Below are 20,499 nucleotides of genomic sequence, written 5' to 3'. Positions count from 1 at the left end.
TACTATTGTGCCTTCATGATAATATTGTACAGTTGAAAGGGTTAATGTGGGGTCAGTGTATATGGTGAACAATGTGTGTGGCGATACGGCTGGGACGTTTGGGAGAGAGACTGTAGGCAACTGAAAAGAATATTTTATGTATTTAATTTTCTGTATGGATGGCAGTTCTTTGTTTCTGTTTTCTTTTCATTTATGAAAATTCAATAAAACTTGTTTAAAAAAAAAATAAAAAAAAGGGACCTCTTCGATGAGAAATAAATTGACATAAAATAATTCCCAAATGTATATTCTTCAACCTTCCTGGGATTGCACTATGCAAAGTGGGATACATTACAATAAGATAATACAATAAGATACTCTCCTTCAATAAATATAACAAGATTCATTTTTAAATCCCTTGCAAATCAGATAAGTCACCTCCATAGACTCTGTTTCATTAAAGCTGTAGAATGTATATATAGACATTTCAAACACTTATAAATAAAAACAATAATTTATGATTTAAAATAACAGTCAAGAAAATAAATAACATTTTTGAGGCGCTAGAGGAAATTGTGCCAATCCGTCAGGCAGATGTCAAGCTATTTCACTGACAAACTGGAAATTAAACTGTAATTAAAAGCCAGAGAATGACCAATGTCATGAGATTTTATCCTGAAGAGATGTTGAATATCTACAGCAAATTTCTTAGCAATCTGTGAAATAGCTTCAGATATTTAACTGTGAACCACAAGTTTCAACCTCATGATGGTGCTAGATTAAAGGTCAGGGGATCTGCAAACTTAGTAGGCCTCATCTTCTCATTATCCACCCCATAATACAATATTGTTTTATATTTTTCTTACAATGGGGACATTTGTAATTTGTACTATTTGCACATTGTATGTCAAACAAACTTTACATTAATGTAGTGCAGGGATGGTATCTACATATCCACCAGCAATGAGTTCTGTGCAAACTCCTGCTTTATTGGCTCCAGTCACATGAGGCTTCTGAGGGGCACAGTTTGTGTAGTGGTTGCCCTTCTCTTTACTGTTAGTGTCTGCTGACACATTTTGTTTCTGCAGGAAGACCATACTGTTACTGTCCTCCTCTTTTACCCTGCTGTAGTCCTCCAAAAGGTTCTCCTCTCGTCTCTGAACATCCTTGTGGCCAGGAATGTTTTCTTTCTGGAGGATGAGAATATTATCACCGTTCACCTCTTTCAGTCTGCTGTACTGCAGCTGATTCACAGCCACATGCTGAGTGTCTTCCTCATGTCTCTGAATATCCACATAACCGCTGTTTGTGAACAGTTTGACAGACTGACTCTCTTCAGTTGCTTCTGTGCTTACAAACTTTATGCATGGGTCCTGCTGTTTCTGAGTTGGCTCCATGTCAGATAAACTCTCTCCTAGAGACTTATTGCTTTTTACACAGTTAGCTATTTCATTACTTCTTTTCCCGGCTGTGTTGTTTTCGCTGGGTGTTGACTCCTTACACTGGATTTCAGAGGCTAAGCCGAAGCCATTCATTATGAAGCTTTTCTTCCTTTTTTGAGAAATGTAGAGATCTTGCAGAAGTCCGTTGTCATCTTCAGTAACAATTAAGCTGTCCTCCATCTGATCCTTCCAGGCCGCCATAAGAGGGAAGTTCTGGTTCAGGGCACTGATGACGTCTTCAAGTCGCCCACTCTGGAAGGGATAATTAGGATACATTATCACGTCACTGTAATCATCATGTCCAAAGCAACATTTGGATATGTTGGAAACAGTGTAGAAGCAGCGTTACCTTAAGAAGCTGAAAATCAACTCCTCTTATCTTTGGACCTGGAACAGGCGGCAGAACATATTGCTTCACACTGGGGAAGAAAAGGAGGTGAGCCTTGATTCACTTTATCCTTAATATCTTGACTTTATATTACAGAGTCCTTATTTCATTTTTGCAGAAGTTACTCACTATTTTCTCTTCATGACCAAGATACACATTGCTGCTATGAATGGGATGAGGGAAAGGGTGGAAACCAAAATCCAAAAGGGCCTCTCTGTCTGAAGATCTATCAAAAAAATAATAATTTAATTAGTATCTCGTCATGAAGGAGACGATGCAGCAAAAAGCTTCTTAGACTTACATTCTGGGATTTTCACATAAGTAGTGTTGCTCCACTCACTCCAGGAGCCGTGATCCAACCTACAGCGCACCTGAACCGTGTACTCCACCCCAGGACTGACGCTGTACAGGCTGAAATGGGTTTGTGTACCTGACGTGTACTCCTAGAGAAGAAGGAAAACTACACGGTTACACTAACTCTCTGCATGAGTCTGATAAAAAGAAATACACTGTAGAAAAAATAGCATAACCACTTTGTTACTAGCCAGTTCCTTGTTTCACTTCAGTGTGTGTTATGTTTTACAAGATGAAAATGAAATAAAAGAGCATTCTTTTACTTTCAATTTAAAGCGTCTTTGGGAATGTGTGTTTACTAAATTACAATTGTGCTTTCGCAAGGCTGTAACTAACAACTATTTAATTATCCATTAACCCAACCAACATGATGATCACAACTTCCCTTGTTCTGTCCTACCAACCCTGCAAACTTGAAAGATATTTAGTTTACTTTGAGAGAGGACTAAGATGGAGCACATATATTTATTAATTTATTATAGAAGAGATTACTTCTCAAAAAGTTTACACTTAACTGTTTTTGTCATAATCAGTCAGTCATCAAAATTGTCTTGTATTGGTCCTTAAATTGAAGACCTGTTAGTTCAATTTGAGTGATAACAGGCCGCACCCCAGGTGACATTTTGACTATGAGGCTGTTTTGTATGCTGAACATAGACTGAACCCTTTAATGGCACTTTCTGTTCTGTCCTGCACAGCAAACACAATGTTTTGCAGTCATCCAGGGAGAACTTTTGTTTTGGGAACAGAAAAGTACGGTGGCCCTGAAGTGCAAATCACAACAGCAAATCAGAAAACACAACGGCATTAACCAAACCAGAAAAGGTAGGTACCCTCGGGCGTCATGAATCGTCGCTGATTGGTCCCTCCTTTGAACCGGAAGAACATGGTTTACATGTTATGAAAATATGAGCGCCGCCAGTGACAACGTACTCACTGCTATGTCACCAGTCCAATCAGCGACGATTCATGTCGCTCGAGGGTACCTACCTTTTCCGGTTTGGTTAATGCCGTTGTGTTTTCTCTTTTGCCATTGTGATTTGCACTTCAGGGCCACCGTAGAAAAGAGCCGTAATATGTGGAAATACTGTTTATGTGTATGAGATTTGAGATTTCAGTTTCAAACTCACCTTCCACTTGTTGCTGTTTCCTTGCTTGACTCTTAGTTTATATTTAATAGTGACCCAGCCGGACTTGGTGTCCGTGTTATGGGGACGCTCCCAACTGACATGAAGATGTGGACTGTGCTCTCTCTCCTCCACCTGCAGCGTCACATTTTCAGGAGGGTTGGGCTTCACTGTCGAGCACCGAAAGATTAAGATTAACTAAGACCACACTGGCCTGGCTCCGAGACTGTAAATCAAATGCTAATATCAGCACGTTATTATGCTCACAATGACAACCATAACAATGACTATAATGCTGACATTTTGCAGGTTTAATGTGTGTACCATCTTTGTTTAGCAAATATGATTGGATTTTAATATTATGTTATGCATAAGCAATACCCAGCCATTAAACAGGCTTACAAGACACTGTTATTAAAAAAAAGATACCAGAAACCAATAGCACACACATAGATTACAATAATAATATAAAGAATTAAACCACCCTGACGTTACTTACAAGCTCTAGAAAAACTGTGCTTAATGTGGACATATGTTATAATTCTGCTCCCTCAAAAACAGCAAATAAGCATGCTTATAGTGCACTGCAAGCACAATAAGTTGACAGAAATGTGTTTGCAGGCGTCTGTTTGTAAACCAATATATTGGAAAAAACTTAATTTTGACCCAAGGATCAATATTTAAAAAAGACTGAGAATCACAAAAAATGTAACAGCTTATCAAAACAATGAATGTCTGTAATTTTTTTGCATTCTGTCCTATATTTGTTAAGATATTTGAGTGGGTAACTAAAAACGCTCCTGTTAGTAGTAATAGAGGAAAGTTTAGGGGTCACAGAAGCCATGGATATCTTATCTGGGGATCATTTTAAAGTCAATCCATTCAATAGGTGTTGAAATATTTTAGTCTAGACCAATGTATTGAACTGAGCAACAGACCAACATTGACATCCCTGAAACCGTACCGTTAGCATGGATTCACAGCAGTTAACTGAATCTGTGCTCAGTCTCACACACCATCAAATAACCTCAGTCACTTAGTCTTTAATACTTGTTCTTACGTAAATATGTATCTCAGGGCCATTTGATCTAATGCAAATAGTGTTACTATTTTCTTCAATGGGACAAAATGCTGCACAAGTGCATTGCACCACTGTGCATGCACAGATAGTTGTCAGTAGTTCAAAAGGGTGTCAGTGTTTTTCAGTGACACAAAAACACTGTTGAGATAAGATTAAGCTGTTTAAACTTTTCTTTATTAAAAATAGAATTGTGGTCTTTGTCATTCTGCATTTTTGTTTCCTTCTTTTGTTCCTGTCTTTACTTAAATACTAGGGAAAGTCTATGTGTATAAATATATTTTTTTCATGTCTTGTGCAGATAGGGATCACATCGTACTCAAACTAAACTGTGATTTGATTCATTCATCTCTTCTGAATCCTGTTGATTTTTGAAGGTAACAACTTACTGATGTCCATCACGTCTATCTTAAGGAGGTCTGAAGTGGCATTCCCGAGGGCATTGGAGGCCACCACTGTCAGGTAGTAGTCGACCCAGATGGAGGTGTGGTTCTTGTCAAAGAAACAGGAGTTTCTGCCTGCTGAGCGATAGTCCGGACACTCGTGTGTTCCCTCTAATCTGTACGAAGACAAAACAAGATCTTTACTGACCAGGATATGATTTTAAACTGCGCTGAGCATTTGTATTATTGTGGTAGCTTTTTCTATATAAACACTAAAACTGTGAACCATTTGGTCAACATTTTGATTTTGATTTTCATTGTCTGGAGACCTACAGTGTTTTAACATGTGAAACATCCAGTGGTCGTCCGGGTATTTCATTCTGGAGCAAAGCGGTGGGCAATCGATGCCATCCTTGAAATGTTGTAAATTCATAGTATTTGCATTTTATTGTCAGGCCGGGGCAAGAGAAGTTCACACAGGTGAAACATTTGAGGTTGGCACGTTTACCTGCATGGCAACAAAGATTTGGGCGTTTTTCACTGACTTCACAACAGCTTTACTTTCACTTGCTCTCAGGGTGTTTGATTAACTAAAATTTAAGGGGGAACCTGGTGGCCTAGTGGGTAAGAAATATATACAGTGTACAATTACTATAACCCTGGTTTGTATCCAGCTGTATGTCTCTCCCGTGTTCCCTAACTTACCTGTAACTCTATTGTGATCTGGCGAATAAAAGCAAAATTAAAAAAAATGAATTCCATCAACAAACAAGACCAAACATAGGACTGACCTTTCTCTCTCATAATAGAGGCGGTGTGTTGTCGGCAGACCTCCGTCGGAGCCTGGCTCCCACCAGCAGGTAAACGTTTCCTTCTCAGGGGACCTGCAGCTCAGCAGGACTGGTTTGCCTGGTGGAGACATGCCTGACAACACATGTGACAAAAACAAGCATCAGCTCCCAATTCCCAATTTACCACTAACACACACACTTAAACACACACAGACACACACACACACACACACACACACACACACACACACAGACACACACACCCTTTAAACCAACCCTTTAAATACCATATTACAGGACAAAGATCATGTCATACAAGCCTTTTTAACTTACCGTTGGACTCTACAGCTGCAGACAGCAGCAGGAGCAGGGCTAACCACAGACCTCCCCTCATCCTGTGTGTCCTAAAGAAGGAAGTGACATCACCAGTATGTGCTTAATGAGGTGATAGAAACCTGTGACTTTGCAGCATGCCTTGTTTTTACTAAAAACAAGGGAGATATGAAGGGAAAACAACAAGAACAACCAATATTTGCATGGTGTAGCCGAGGACATATGCAGGACATATGCGGGCATCCCAGAGTGATGAAACATGTTCTGAACTATTAAAATGATTAACAGGTAGGATTTTACTGCCCGTAACAATATGCAAGAATCTTTTCTCATCTGTAAAATCACCACTTACGATGCTTTGTGAATGAACTTATTTGGACTTGAGACAATTCTTATGTACTTCCTAATACCTAAAGGTTCATCTACATTCAGACCCACTGAGAGACTCACACTGAGATCAAACAGTGCACAGACTTCTTAACTTCTCAACAAGTTTACTAATCAGCTCATAGTGAGCACGCAGCAGATTGTTTGCTCCCTAAATCTGAAGAACAGGTGTGTCAAAGCTTCTTTCAGAGGCTGCCAACTGTGATTAAAAGGATGCTATAAAGTTGTGACCCATTCACGATCATTTTGGTATTACTTTGCAATTGACAACAAGCTCAGTTTCATTCTGTTCGGACAAGTTTGAACTGGAGCAAGAGAGGATCTGCATGAGTCTTATTTCAAGTCAGAAATAATACATCATGCTAAATATTCAGCGTTAGACTCAGCAAACTAAGCAGAATGTCTGGGGTAATATAATTTTCTGCTATCATATTTATTTATTTACTTTTGCATTATTTGACATGTTATTCTCATAGGAAACCATAACTTTCAGTGAATGTAATATAATTTATAATTTATATAGTAATACACTAAATTACATTTCTAAATGAGTGACGCTGGATAAACTTCAAATGTAATACAGAGAAAAATAAATTCAGCCCTACATCACGAAACAAAAAAGTACTGATTTTGTAAATTGTTGCTTGAAGGGTAAGTCTTTACTGTACAATACAATGTCATATACGATTTGTACCAAAATGAAACTGCGTTTGTATTGCGTCTTGTGCTTTTCATTTTACACCAAAAGTACCTGTGCCACACATTACTAAATATAACTCATTTGAAACGAAAAGCTGCAAGGATAGCAAAGTCATGAAACAAATCTATGTGACACAAATAAAGGTTATTAGCTCCGGTGTTCACTCACCTCACTCACCAGTTGAGGGTGGTTTTCGACCTTCTCTTATAAATGAACTGTATTTAACCAATGTTGACACAACAACATGGGGAAAGAAGACCCTCTCCGTCATGAGCTTGCAGACCTTCTTCTCACACCTTGCAACCGGTGTGTCCGACACCGCAGGTGAGATCGTGTGCTAAGATTCATGAAGGGGAGGGTTTTTCATCAGAGAGTGCAACAGGAGCAAGATGTCTCACTTCTGCTTCGTAATACCGCGAAATCAAATCAAACAGCTTGACTAATTGCTCCTTATTCAAAAAGAATAACAACGCTTTAGTTTGAATACCATTTTTTAGTATTATGTAAACATAAAGTTATTATATTGCACATTTTATAGCATTAAAAAATACAAAAATGAGGAAACACCAGCTAGCATAAGCGTCTAATGTTTGGATCAGTTGTTTGTTGTGCACTTCGCCAATATTTATCAGTGGCTAATTTACCTATGCTAACTTGCATCAACCTATGCTAACTAGCTATCTAAAAGTTTTTACCAGCAAATGCTCCTTACAACAATTTTAAAGCCTGTGAGGAACTTTCTGACTGTGTTGATTTTGGCGGCCCCTGTGGACAAAGCCGCACCTCTTATCTCTTTGCTGATTTTGCCCTGTACTCTTATCCTGCTTTCTCTAAGAGTCATATGTATCACTCTGTAAAATGTAAACAAAGGCAGCGTGCAGTAAATCGCTTCGTCTGACACCTACCCCCACCAGTGGCTTCAGACATTAAAATTATCTGTATAGAAATAATCAATCTTGTTGCTGATGGTCTTGTTTGCTTTTGTAGGTCATATAGAGTCATCAAAATAAATATCAGTCTGTTTCATAACCAGCTCTCAGGAGCTTTAACAGCGAAAAATCTAAATCAAACAGATTGACTAATTGTACACCGCTCCTGATTCAAAGAGAATAAAAATGCTTTAATTAAAAAAAAAAAATGTATTTTATAAACATAAAGTCACATGTTATAGCATTTATAAAATACAGAAATAAGGAAACACCAGCTAGCATAGGCGTCTACAGTTGGTACAGTGTTTGTTGCGCACTTAGCCATTGGCTAATATCTAACAGTGACTAATTTAGCCATGCTAACTTAGATCAACTTATGCTAACTACCTAGCTAATTTTTTCACATTCTCTTATGGATTTGGAATTTAATTTACATTTAAGCCAACCGGAAAATTATTATAAAGTTTCATTTCTTTCTTCATGGAAAAAAAAAAAACGTTTACCTGCAGAGAATCATCTTGATTGACACACAATCTTTGGCACAGGCAGCTCGAAGCAGCGTGGGGGGAAAACCACTACGGTGAAGTAGGTGTGTCTCTAACACTTTTGCACTTCTTCCAGGAAGTGGCCTTCTTGTTGTCTCGAGGAGAATTGTTGACAAGTACAATACCAGCTTCTTCAGTGTAATAGAAACGAGTCGATGGTAAACTTTTCTTGCGGGCTGCCATGTCGGATTCTCTGGACCGATCCACGAAGATCAACCTGTTGAAGGAGCCGGTTGTGAAGAGACTTTCTGAGGTTTTGGACAAATCCACCAATAAAGGATGGCGAAAACTTGGAGAGATAATCGTCAATGAGAGAAGATTCAAAGTCAGGTACCCTGAAATGCACTTAGCCTGTTAAATGTAGAAAATATGATTTAACTTGTTGTTGAAACTGTCTTTGACTGTCTTTACTGACACTAACACCGTTTTATGTTATTATGTTACGTTATCTCACGTGAAATGATACTTTGCCTAAATTTATAAATGCACTGTGTGGCAAGGTGCTGGATAGTTACTGCACCTTTGACAGCAACAGAAATTAAGGGCTCAATTACAGGTTTATTATCACATATGTATAATTGACGAATGAGAGAGAGAAGGTTTATACAATAAACAATAAATAGTAATCTACGTTTAGTCATTTTCATGTTTTACTCTTGTTTTTACGAATCCATTAATCTCCTGTCTCATCCTGCAGCTCAGACGACATGGAGATGTGCTCACTGAAGGTGTTGGAGCTGGAGGGCAGCCCGAGCCGCATGCTGCTGAGGCTGATGGGAGAGCGAGGCTGCACGACAGGTCACCTGTTCGACTACCTCCAAACTCTGGGAAACTCAGAGGCCCTGCAGTGCCTCAAACAATCAGGTAGAGATAAATGCACCCCAGCCCATTACAAAAACTTCAAGTTTGGTCGATATTTTGTGTCTTTGTTCTATTTTAAGCTTAAAGGGGAATTTATGACTCACTTCAAAGTGGGAAGAAATTTACAAAACTTGTTCGTGCAAGCGGGGTTGAATCATTGTATTTTTGAATAAGGAAATATATGACAATGTGTTCACTACAGGAAAACTGCAGTCAAACAAAACATCCTACTCCCATCAAAAACCAGTCTAACAATGTAAAGATAAAGTGTGAATTCAAAGTGAAAGTGTTCCTCATGTACAGCCTTACAGATCCTCATTCAGCCCCAGTCCGTGGCTGTCATATCTGGACACAACCTGCGCCTGAGCTGCAATGCTGTAGGCAAATCTCCAGTACAGTACCAGTGGTTCAAGGCCAAGGACGAGGTGAGATATCAGATCTTCTATTTTGAAATCTTCTTTTCTTTTAATGACACCTTTTTGCATCTATAATACAGCAGCTCTATCAACTTAATTGTCCTTCATTGTGTTTCCTGGCAGATATGCAGTCCTAGATTGATAAATGGATCTATATATATATTTTTTTATGATTATATTCTTACATAAATATTATTGGTTTTGCATTTAATCAGCTTGTGCAAACTTTTCATTCCCTTTCAGACATTCAGCTTAACCACCTAAACATTAGAGAGGTTGTTTACTTGCATGTAACTGCAGTGTAATGTGTGCATTAAATGCATTAGCTATTGGCTAGTTGTTTAGCACATTAAAGACTCAAACCTGACCAAAACTGCACGATACTCACATTACAACCTTCATGTGCTGAATATTGTTTATAAATGTTGGTCCACTGAAAGTGAACTGGACACTGTAAAACTCCTCACTGTTCCCCATTTCAACTTACATCTGAAACCACTTTCACTTTTTACTCCATTGTGGGTTGTCCAAAATTTAAAAAGCGAAAGTATTTATTTACAAAGTCACTCTTTTTGCTCACGTGAAACTAGAGTTTGGCTGTCATGTGTTCTGAAAGATGGCATGATTATGTTACTCACAGCATGAAAACAACTCAGACTGCATTTTGGCAACAATACTGTGACCCTTCGACCCTAAAAGTTCTCTAAAGTATTCAAAGAGATACACAGACTCGGACAAAATTCTTACGAAAGAAGTTTCCTCTGTTTCTCTTCTGGGCTGTGTATGATGTTACAACTTGCCCTTTGGTAAATGTGATTAAACATTTTTCACAACCTCAGGTGCCAAACAGCTTCTCTCCAGACCTGGTGATAAGTCCAGTCCATCTGAAAGACGCTGGATTTTACATCTGCAGGGTCAACTGTGGAGAAGCCTTTGAATTCAGCCAGTGGGCTCAGGTGGACGTCCTGAATGTTGCCGTTTCTAGCGGTAAGAAATTTAAGGTCTCACTTGTGACTACTGCTTTCTTGCAATTTGCTCTGGAAGGTCAATGTTTATTGCTTTAGAGACTCCTCTGGGACTTGAACCCCTAACATGAGTACTTTTCCCAATGAAGCAGGATTCTTTTGACTTCAACTAATATGTAATATACTGATGGTATCTCCTCTCCTCCTGTGAGCAGGGCAGAGTTATCAGTCCTTAGGAGGCCGGCTGAAGCTGGTGATCCAGCCTCAGGCACAGCGGCTTCATGTCCAGGAAAACCTGCAGCTGGAGTGTGGAGCTGTTGGACGACCCATCCCTCGATACCAGTGGCACAGAAATGGAGTCCCTATTCCCAACGCAACAAAGAGGAGACTCATGGTGAGGAGAGGGTTTTACAGGGATTTGGGAACTTATTTGTGAACAAAAATCCTACTTGTTACTTATTGTTTGAAAACTAGTTTATCTGTTTCTTTTAGTATGAGGCATGAATTGGCAGCTTTTTATTGACAACACATTTGAATTAACCTTTGAGGTGCACTAAATTGTTCCTATCTGATGACCTTAAGGTTTAATAAAAACATTTTCTGTACCTTTCAGATCCCTAATGTGGCGCAGGATCAGCACGGCAGGTATCGCTGTGAGATCAGCAGCAGCACTGAGAGGATGTGGACCAATGAAGTTGACATTGTGATAGGTAAGTCACACTGTTTGACTTTAAAATAACAGTCCAGTTAAACCGACTTTATTGTCAGAACATCTGACTGAATTTTTGCTTTGTTCTCGACTGAAAGTACCGAGGATATCCGTCCAGATTTCAGGGGCAATGGAGTGCTCTGAAGGTAGAGTTGAAAGGACTGGTGCATGGTGAAAAGAAGTGCAGTAAAATGGGGTTACAATTAGCTGCATGAAGCATTAATCATAACTCTAAATTGTTCCTGTAAATGCATGTGGGTCATGAATAATTTCTTTAACATAACCAGCACTAACCTGCACGAGGTTCACAGGGTTTGATCTCCAGGTTTTAACTGATTTCACTAATGACATTTCTTTAACTAAAATGCACGCTAGAGGATCTCTGTGTTCTGTATTTGTCTTATTGCCAACAAATCCCCAAACTAACATTTAATTGATCCTAATCAAATCTTGATATATTATCAATGTATCAAAGCCAAATGTAGCTTAGTCTTATGTGATGCACCTTAACTATCAACTTAAAGACCAGCTCGAGTCATGTTTTAAGACATATAAAATGCTCTGCTTGAAATAATAATGTTTTTTTCTACAAAATATTAATAACCTTGTAAAAATCCTCCCAGCCTTCTCCCTCATTAAAAATACCTGAATCTACATAGTCCCTGCCCACTATGCAAATTTTCAACTGCCCCCCTCCATCACGAAAACAAAACACGTCTCTGCCATCGTTTAGTGGCAACTTGTTGAAACTTAGCTAGCTGGAAATGTAGTAATTAGCAGTAGTAACGTTAATGTTAGTAGTCAGTAGTGAGTTTGCAAAAATTACGATGACGGTTACAGCTGGCTCGCACATCCCTGAAGTGGTTGCCGTAGGTTGCACATAATGATATGCATAGCGTCACCCCGTCCATTAACGGGACTGTTGATCCATTAACTTTGATGTGCAGCCAAAAATAGTCCCCAACAAAAGCACAAATAACTCTTGTTTCATTAAGGTTTACTTAGAACTACAGTGCCAGGTGGTTTAAAGGTAGTTATTGTACCTTTTTATTGTTTTAAATTGAAACCATATATTAGTGAGTTAAGACTCGTATCTTCAGTAGGAAACAGTTTACTGAAGGCCAAAGACAGGATAGGGAAAGTATTGTTGGCTTTGGTCTTTCGTGGGATTTGTCGACAATAAGAAGATTATCTTAATCTCTAAATCTCAGTGTAATTGTTCAAAGTGATTGCATGAAAATGAGAAATCTTTTCTACTGTTAATAAAAGGCTTAGCTTACCGTTGATTAATCTTCTTTTCCTGAATCAAAAGAACATTTTTCTAACACTGACGTTAAAATGCTCAGCTCAGATGATTGTAAAATGTTTGTATTTTTGACTCCTAGATGATATTTACGCCATTGGAGGAGGTAAGTCTTCACACTCCTCACGTATCTGTACATTAAAGCTATATTCCTCACACAGACTCTCTTTTATGATACTCTGACTTTGTTTTTCAGTTTCCAGTGAACTTTATCTGAATAGTCTTCCAGAGCAACTTTATGGTAAGTGTCCTGCAACACATTTCTTAATGGAAGTGTTGGTATATTATTCAAATCTGTGTTCTCTATTGTCTGTGTTCATAGCCAGTCTTAGTGGTTAATATGATGAACAGTTGCTCTATAAGTTGTCTGAGTTGTGTCTGCTACTTTAACCACCATTGTCCTGACCTAACCGCCAGTCCAACATGACCACCAAAATAAAGACGTGAAACTTGTACCTTCCACGTAACTTATGATATCAGCAGCTCTACAGGTGGACAAAAAATGCGTAACAAAGTCCAACAACGCCAGAGAATATTACGAAAACAGGCTACACAGCAGTTAGTTTACGTTGACAGGCTGGTGTATACCGTGGCTTGTGTTTGGGTTCCTCCCTTATACATGAGGCCACTTCCTTCCTGCCTGCATTTCTTTTTGATGAGACTTTGTAGCGTTAATGCTTCAAGGACACCACGCGTGTATCAATCACATGTGTGTATTTTAAGTTAAATTTTTTACAGATCTTTAATGTCTCGAAGAGGACTTTTTTCTTGCGTTATGCATGTCTGTCATTAAAACTTGGATAAAGATAAAAACAAGACAACAAAGACCACAAAAAAGGCACAGATGTATCAGGGTCTTAACAAACTGCAGTGGTATAAAGGAACAATTAGTGTACACAATTAAATCTTCTCCAACATTAAGTGTGTTAAAGATTGTGTGGAGTTTAATCAATATTTTTGACAGCAGATGCAAAAACAATCGTCAATGAGCCTCTGCAGATGTACAGGGCGGCTGTCTTCTACTGTATTGCATTTCTGTTGATGTTCTTTTATCGCAGACATATAATGTCTTGGCACATACAGTATGTTAGCCAATGTGCAGCAAGAAAAAAACCCAAACATTGTTATGATTTTATTTTATGTCCTTAAGAGGGCACTTACACGTCACAAGTCTCTTGCCCAGCACATATCTTGGTCAAAAGTTGTTAATAACTCAATTTTATGGATCCTTATGGAAAATTCTGTTTTTACATGTTACGCCCCAGCTCATGAGGGGAGACCAGAAGAAACACAAAAACCAGTTGGTTATGGTTAAAGGACCAGTTTGCTGATTTTCAACCTCAGTCCTATCACGCTATTATGGGGAGTAATGCCATTATGGTAGGAAAAAAAAGAAAGCTATTTCATTTTGTGCCTTTGGAGGACGCTATCCGCTTCTCCAATGGGTCCTGGAAAACCTCCGCCAGACTACGTAAAACGCGTCCTCTGGTGGAGGCCAGGGAGCTCGCTAAACTACACTTCCTCAATCTAGGACGCCCGCCTCCGATGTCTGCCGTGTTTAGTTGAAAAAACCACATACCATAAAATGTAATCATTTGTTCCGTGAAGTGCCTTGAAACGATGCCTGCTCTGCTGTTTTCCCTCCCAGACATTATACATTTATAACTGAGTCATGTCTCGTTCAAAATCGTCAGGTTTGAAATGTTTTGAAGTTTTTTTAGACAATCCATATTCTCATCGTATTTCGATTCTGTACCGCTCTGAGCCATTGCCTGCAGCGATCAATGTCCTTGACTGGAAAACGGGAGGGGCCCAATGCACGCTAGGTGTTGTAGGAATGTAGAATGGGCAAAACTACGAGCTGTTTGTACAACTTTCTCCACAGCTGTGGCGCCAATTTCAAATATTATTAATTTTATCGATTACAGAGAACACCAGCTTTGACTGACACTGGCTTTTCCCAGGAGCGAATCGCTCCTTTAATCAAAGTTATTTATTTGCAAAAGAGGAAAATTGGTAACGTTAACAAAAAGTGAGGCCAACTGAAAGGGCCTGTGGGTGCTGATCTAATCAGCAAATAAATACAACAAAAGGAGGACTCTAACTTAGAACTGAAAGTGCTATCTATATTGTTAAAGAGAAAACAAATAAATGAAAATAAACCTAACTTACTACTCTGACTATCCAAACCAAACAAGTGCACAGCATCCCTAAACCTATTGTGTCTAACAGAATGATTTATTCTGTGTGAGCGTGTGTGAATCCTAACCGTTACTATACCTGGCCCAATCTGGTCAAAACGAGTGCCTCTTTACAATCTTTATTCACTAATTAACAACGAAGTCTGCTCATACAATAGGCACAGAAACGGTCAGGTTTCGGTTAAAAAGCCCTCCCTCATGACGAGCTACACAGGTTCTTAAAAGGAGTGTGTCGGTAGGTGCTCTCGGATTGGTGGATCGTCTCTGTGCCACACCAATCAATCTGCTCCAGCCGGCAACACAGGTGGATGAGATAACTGGCCTAGAGGACACCCCACACACGCTCACACACACACACACACACACACACACACACACACACACACACACTCAAGAGGTATTAGTCACACACATAGGGAAGGGGATGTGGCAGAGGCCGTAACGTTATGCTATTTTTAAATTGTGTCCACCACTTGTACCTGTACTGCAGAAGGTAAAATCTTGGTTAAACAGGCAGTGAGACCCTGATATGTGTTGTATGAGGCTTTGGCTTTTGTAGCACTACTTCTATTTCTATTTTATTCTCTTGAATGTATTCCATGGGAAAATGTCGGTGTGGATCATTGTATTAAAGCCAGACGTTTTTTTTCCCTCCCATAGTTTAACAGTATGGTTTTCTCCCCTCTCAGCGACAGACAAAGTGGCCCTGCTGATCGGTAATCTATCCTACCAGAACCACCCGCAGCTCAAAGCTCCCATGGTGGACGTGTACGACCTCACCAACCTCCTGCGGCAGCTAAACTTCCAGGTGGTTTCCCTGCTGGACCTCACAGAGTCAGAGATGAGAAACGCTGTGGATGAGTTCCTGTCGCTGCTTCACAAAGGAGTCTATGGTATGTTAGGATTAAACAAATCTCTAATGGACAGATCTCCAGATTTTACCAACCTCTTGATTTAAATGCACACTTCCCTCTTTAGGTCTGCTGTACTACGCCGGTCATGGGTATGAGAACTACGGCAACAGTTTCATGGTGCCGGTAGACGCACCAAACCCGTACCGCTCAGCCAACTGTTTATGTGTGCAGAGCATCCTTAAGCTGATGCAGGAGAGGGAGACGGGTCTCAATGTTTTCCTGCTGGACATGTGCAGGAAGAGGTGGGTCTTTATGTCTCATTTCTGCTGGTTTTTAAAGCTTAAGTGGGATTTACAAAGTACCATAGACTGTATAAAAAGATGGACGACATGACAGCTCCTTTAAAGTGAAGCCAAAACCTCTCTGTCGCCCCCTGCTGGCTGGCTGCAATAAAGGTCATAAAGCCTGCCTCCTCCATGTTAAAGTCAAGGTGAACTGAAAAATGTCATTTTAACCCTTTTAGATCACATCCCCGGTAATATTGGGCATCTATTTGACAATATAGGCCAAAAAAAGTCCTGAAAATCCATTTCTTTGTATTCTTATATCAAAATCCGATAATTTTTTCTTCCGGTAAAACTAAATTTCACGTGTGCTTACGTAAGTTAGCACCAAACAATTTCAACCAATCAATCTGCAACATTTAGCCACAGAGCACCAAGAACGCTCGGTCAGTTAGCTAGCTACTGCGCTGTGGAGAACGTCTGCCTACGCCCACTTCTCAACGATCAAATCAAATCCCTCTAATGATGTGTCCCACCTGCACGTCCTGTTTCACTCGGAAATACGTCACGATACGGAAGCTAGATACTCTCAAAATGCAGTTTCAGCTCGACTTCAACAGATGGGACATGAGTCAAACAATAAAATCAAAATACATTTTTCTCAAACATGGTTTCTGTCATTATAGTTAGTTCTTATCATGCTGATTTACGTCCAAGTGTTAATTTTTCCGACAAGTTTAGTTTAAATTAGTTATTTGATGCTGTAAAAATGATGATTGACAGCTACGTTGACAAAAACGGCTCCTGCAGCCGATCTGTTCTGGATTAGCAGAGTAGAGGAGGAACGGCGAGAGGAGACGTAACTAAAACAATCACTACAGTCACTGAAGTTTCCATATCTGTGAATGTTAACCTCAGACCAACACAAAAATCTGTTCTGCTGTTAAACACGCCAGTGTGCGGGATCCTTGTTGTTTTTTTCGCTAATTTAAGTGTGTGTTTTGGTTCGCGGAAGTGGCTCCTCCCGCCGATCTTTACTGCGCAGATCTGGCTCCAATGACGTCACCATTGCAAGTTGGCGCGTCGTCCATCTATATAAACATCGTTGCAAAATACATGTGGGTAATCAACCATGAATAGAGAGTGGCAGGTTCAGGTTCACACTACCCTGCAAATAATTACAAAATATTAATATTACTACTGCAAAGGTAAAGCTGGGTAACAACTCCTAGAGAAGTGAGTTTTATTTTAACATAAGATAGGTATATTAGTTCTATTCAGATTTATTACTTTGTTTTTTTATCTAAGAAGTGTTAAGATGTTTTAATTTTCCAGGAATATTCACGATGACAGCACTCCAAACGTTGTCCTTAGAGTTACGGCCAACATTGTCTTTGGATACGCCACGTGAGTTCAAATATATCCAATATCATTCTAAACTTCATGAATACACTATATTGAATAAATGTTACGTGTTGTGTTCTGTGTTCAGGTGCCAGGATGCCGAGGCCTTCGAGCTGAGCTCCAGTGGCATCACTAACGGTGTGTTTGTCAAGTTTCTGAAGAAGCGACTGCTGGACGATGAGAAGATCACCGTGGTGCTGGACAGAGTCGCTGAGGGTGAGAGAGGAACAGAAACACAGTATTTAATAAGGAGAACTGAGATAAATAACATCAGAAATATCAAATACTATATCATTTATGCAAACAGAAGATTAAAATATTGTGTGTTTTATCTGTATGAGATATTAAAATGATTCTAATGTTCTGAAGGATTAGGATATAAGAATAATAATAATGTGTTTTATAATGAAATAGGATGCATTTTACAGTTGCTGCATTCCCCACAGGATGCGTTTTACTCTATTTAATTTAAAGGCTAACAAAGTTAATTAAATAGAGCTTGTTTTGTTACAGTTATTAACTATCAAACGCCTTCGGGGAACGTAACAGATGGTTACAGTTAAGACGGACTTTTGTTGAAATTGTGACATGTGCTTTTATCTTTTTTTGTGTGCAGACATGGGTCAGTTTGATGCCACGAAGGGTAAGCAGGCTCTGGAGATCCGCAGCAGTCTTTCAGAGAGGAGAGCTCTGACTGATCCTATTCTGCCCGGCGACAGCGCTGATCTCGCCCGCACTCTCAGCCGCCAGTGGGCAAAGGCTCACGGTGAGTTCAAAACACTATCAGGTCATTTCTCGTAGAAAAAGGACAGCGAGGGAAATAACATCACTTCAGGAATTATGTTGTGTTTAAATCAGCACAGTGGACTACCGGACTATCTTGTGACTCCACAAAAAAGGACAGTATCGACTTTTTGTGACCCTCTATACAACTCAACATTATTGATCTTGCAAATTAAGACAAGACAACATTAGTCACTAAATGTTATTTAGTGAATGAATGGATAGCATTTTTTGTTTAAAAATAATCCTCCTGGATGCACACGCAAATACATAGGAAAACAGGAATGGAGCATTAAAGAGGGGGTATTTTTTCTGTTCCACATTTTAAGACATAAATATAACGTTACAATGTTGGATGTCCAGACTAAACGTGGGTGGAGTTTCAAATCTGTAGGTAAAAGTATGTTGCAGTAATCCCCAGGCCTCTCAGCTCAGTCTGCTGTGAACGCCAGGTTTCACACAGTTTTTTCTGTATGCAGCCTCAGCAGGCTTCAGAGAGCTGGCCAATCAAAAGAAAGGGGGCTTGTTGAGGCAGGGTTTCTTAAAGGGACAGATCTGACTGGGTCGTTTCAGGCAGAGGCTGTATGAGGACCTGTACAGGGCACCAGTTTTTTTAACTGTAACTTATGCTAAGCTACTCCACAGGTATCACAGACTGAAATATGAAGCTTGAAATTAGCATAATACCCCCCTTAAAAATGTTTTTTTTTGTATATTACTGCAGAGCTTCCTGAGAGTATGTGTCTCGACTTTGACTGCGGGGCTCAGATCAAGTTGGGCTTTGCTGCAGAGTTCTCCAACGTCCTCGTCATTTACACTCACATCGTGAAGAAGCCCGAGGACATGTCCTTCTGCCAGGCTCACGTCACCGACTTCTCACAGGTCAGCATGCTGTCATAAACACTCATTAAGAAAGAGCAGAGATTTTTCTCACCTTGTAAGCTAGGAACTTTGAAGATAAATTGAATATAAAATCAAAGTAAATAAACTAAGCAAAGACTGGGTACTTGCAGATGTGTTCACTGCCACCTGCTGCATTTCTGTTCTGCAGGAGCTTGATGTGGATCCTAAAGAGATGAACAAAGAGACTCCAGAGGAGACGGGGATCTACTTTCTGTCCAGAAGTCTGCCGCAGCACTGCCTGTACACCAGAGTCAGCTCACTGCAGAAGCTCAGGGTAAAATACTCAAACTTCTCACAAGACATATCAATACCATGTGAAATCTTTGCCTCTTTCAAACAAAACAACAGGTATGTGTTTGTCCTTTGAACCAGCTTAATATGTTTCTCTAAAAAAGTTCAGATAGTTCTTCTATCCTGTAAATGAAGCATGTCGTCCTAAAATAAATAACAACACTCTGATGACAGAGTTGAATGTTAACGTCCTTACACTGACAATGCTCATATGTTGATGTTAGCAGGAGGAATCAACCATTTTCATTATTTACGTTTAACTTTGACCTGCAGGTGGTGCTAGATGTAAAGTCACAGGATCACCTTAGTTGGTTAGAGTGATCCTTTGGACTCTATGAATGTCTGTCGTAAATTTCATGCCGATTTTTTCAATATTTTTCTACATAAATTTAGCTCAGAAAAAAACAAATCTGGGCCTTTAAAACACAGATTGATCCGACTGTGTTTCCTTATACTACTTCTCCTCTATCCTGCCATGCAACAGGAGGAGCTGGAGTTCACTGTGTGCCTGCAGGGCACCTTCCCCTCCATGGATGACGATCCTGTCCACTGGACCAAAAGCATCAACATCGGCAAGCCACTGATCGCCCGATTGGATCTGCACCGGGCCGTGCGACGGAACAGCTGCCTGCAGACCTGCATGATGCCCCACAGCCCATCCCACAGCCCCTGTCACAGCCCCGGGCCTGAAAACCACCTCCACCTCCATCACGGGATGCACCAGGCCCAGGACCACAGCAGGCTGTCCCCCCAACACCACTACCTGGGTGCTGTGGGAGGCTGTGGGGATTCCTACTGCGACAATCTCGGCCAGTCTCGCTATGAACCTGCGTACGACTCAGCTGCTGGACTTTCAAGCTCATCGGGCAGGATGAGCATCCCGATAGAGGCCAGCGACGACATCAACGAGCTGCAGACTGTATTCATCAACAGCCTGCAGCTTCAGCAGCAGTGAAAACAATATATATATAGCACCTGGAATAATGCTGCTCTTGTTGTGACTATAGGCTTTTTAAGAAAATTGTGTTTTTCAATTTATAAAGATTTTTTGCCTCAACAAGCACTCATGTATACTGACTTTTAGAGTTT

The 20,499-nt window shown here is 40.0% G+C and overlaps 2 protein-coding genes across 3 annotated transcripts; one reads left to right on the top strand and one right to left on the bottom strand.

The window, feature by feature from the left end:
• Window positions 1-302: 302 nt before the first annotated feature.
• prlrb (prolactin receptor b) lies at window positions 303-7,250 on the bottom strand. The gene is made up of 9 exons (XM_069682549.1): window positions 7,131-7,250; window positions 5,876-5,946; window positions 5,543-5,675; window positions 4,758-4,927; window positions 3,294-3,460; window positions 2,111-2,252; window positions 1,939-2,035; window positions 1,771-1,840; window positions 303-1,673 (listed from the first exon to the last, which is right to left on the bottom strand). The coding sequence occupies exons 2-9, from the start codon at window positions 5,934-5,936 to the stop codon at window positions 903-905; spliced, it is 1,611 nt and encodes a 536-aa protein (XP_069538650.1). The 5' UTR covers window positions 5,937-5,946; window positions 7,131-7,250; the 3' UTR covers window positions 303-902.
• A 1,295-nt stretch (window positions 7,251-8,545) lies between these two features.
• malt1 (MALT paracaspase 1) lies at window positions 8,546-20,499 on the top strand. 2 transcript variants are annotated; one of them, XM_069682546.1, is made up of 17 exons: window positions 8,546-8,766; window positions 9,134-9,300; window positions 9,601-9,722; window positions 10,553-10,700; window positions 10,894-11,072; window positions 11,292-11,388; window positions 11,486-11,533; window positions 12,773-12,796; window positions 12,887-12,931; window positions 15,581-15,784; window positions 15,870-16,047; window positions 17,365-17,436; window positions 17,522-17,649; window positions 18,050-18,199; window positions 18,941-19,098; window positions 19,268-19,393; window positions 19,895-20,499. In XM_069682546.1, exons 1-17 carry the CDS (start codon window positions 8,618-8,620, stop codon window positions 20,363-20,365), a joined length of 2,466 nt encoding a protein of 821 aa, XP_069538647.1. In that variant the 5' UTR covers window positions 8,546-8,617; the 3' UTR covers window positions 20,366-20,499. The 2 variants fall into 2 exon arrangements, with proteins under 2 accessions (XP_069538647.1, XP_069538648.1); XM_069682547.1 differs by lacking the exon at window positions 11,486-11,533.

Source organism: Semicossyphus pulcher, unplaced genomic scaffold (assembly GCF_022749685.1).
Source record: "Semicossyphus pulcher isolate SPU_LCO1_2020_fin unplaced genomic scaffold, fSemPul1.0.p SCAF_6, whole genome shotgun sequence".
Taxonomy (NCBI): domain Eukaryota; kingdom Metazoa; phylum Chordata; class Actinopteri; order Labriformes; family Labridae; genus Semicossyphus; species Semicossyphus pulcher.
This window is presented reverse-complemented; position numbering and strand designations above follow the sequence as displayed.

Bases quoted from the DNA above. Each gene is read 5' to 3' on its own strand.
- prlrb (XM_069682549.1), bottom strand. From the start codon at position 5,936: ATGAGGGGAGGTCTGTGGTTAGCCCTGCTCCTGCTGCTGTCTGCAGCT. The intron at 5,676-5,875 runs GTAAGTTAAAAA...ATGTGTTGTCAG, and splicing joins TGCAGCTGTAGAGTCCAACG to GCATGTCTCCACCAGGCAAA. The intron at 2,253-3,293 runs GTGAGTTTGAAA...CTTCTTCTCTAG, and splicing joins GAAACAGCAACAAGTGGAAG to GAGTACACGTCAGGTACACA.
- malt1 (XM_069682546.1), top strand. From the start codon at position 8,618: ATGTCGGATTCTCTGGACCGATCCACGAAGATCAACCTGTTGAAGGAG. The intron at 11,534-12,772 runs GTAGAGTTGAAA...TTTGACTCCTAG, and splicing joins GGCAATGGAGTGCTCTGAAG to ATGATATTTACGCCATTGGA. The intron at 17,650-18,049 runs GTGAGAGAGGAA...TTTTGTGTGCAG, and splicing joins GCTGGACAGAGTCGCTGAGG to ACATGGGTCAGTTTGATGCC.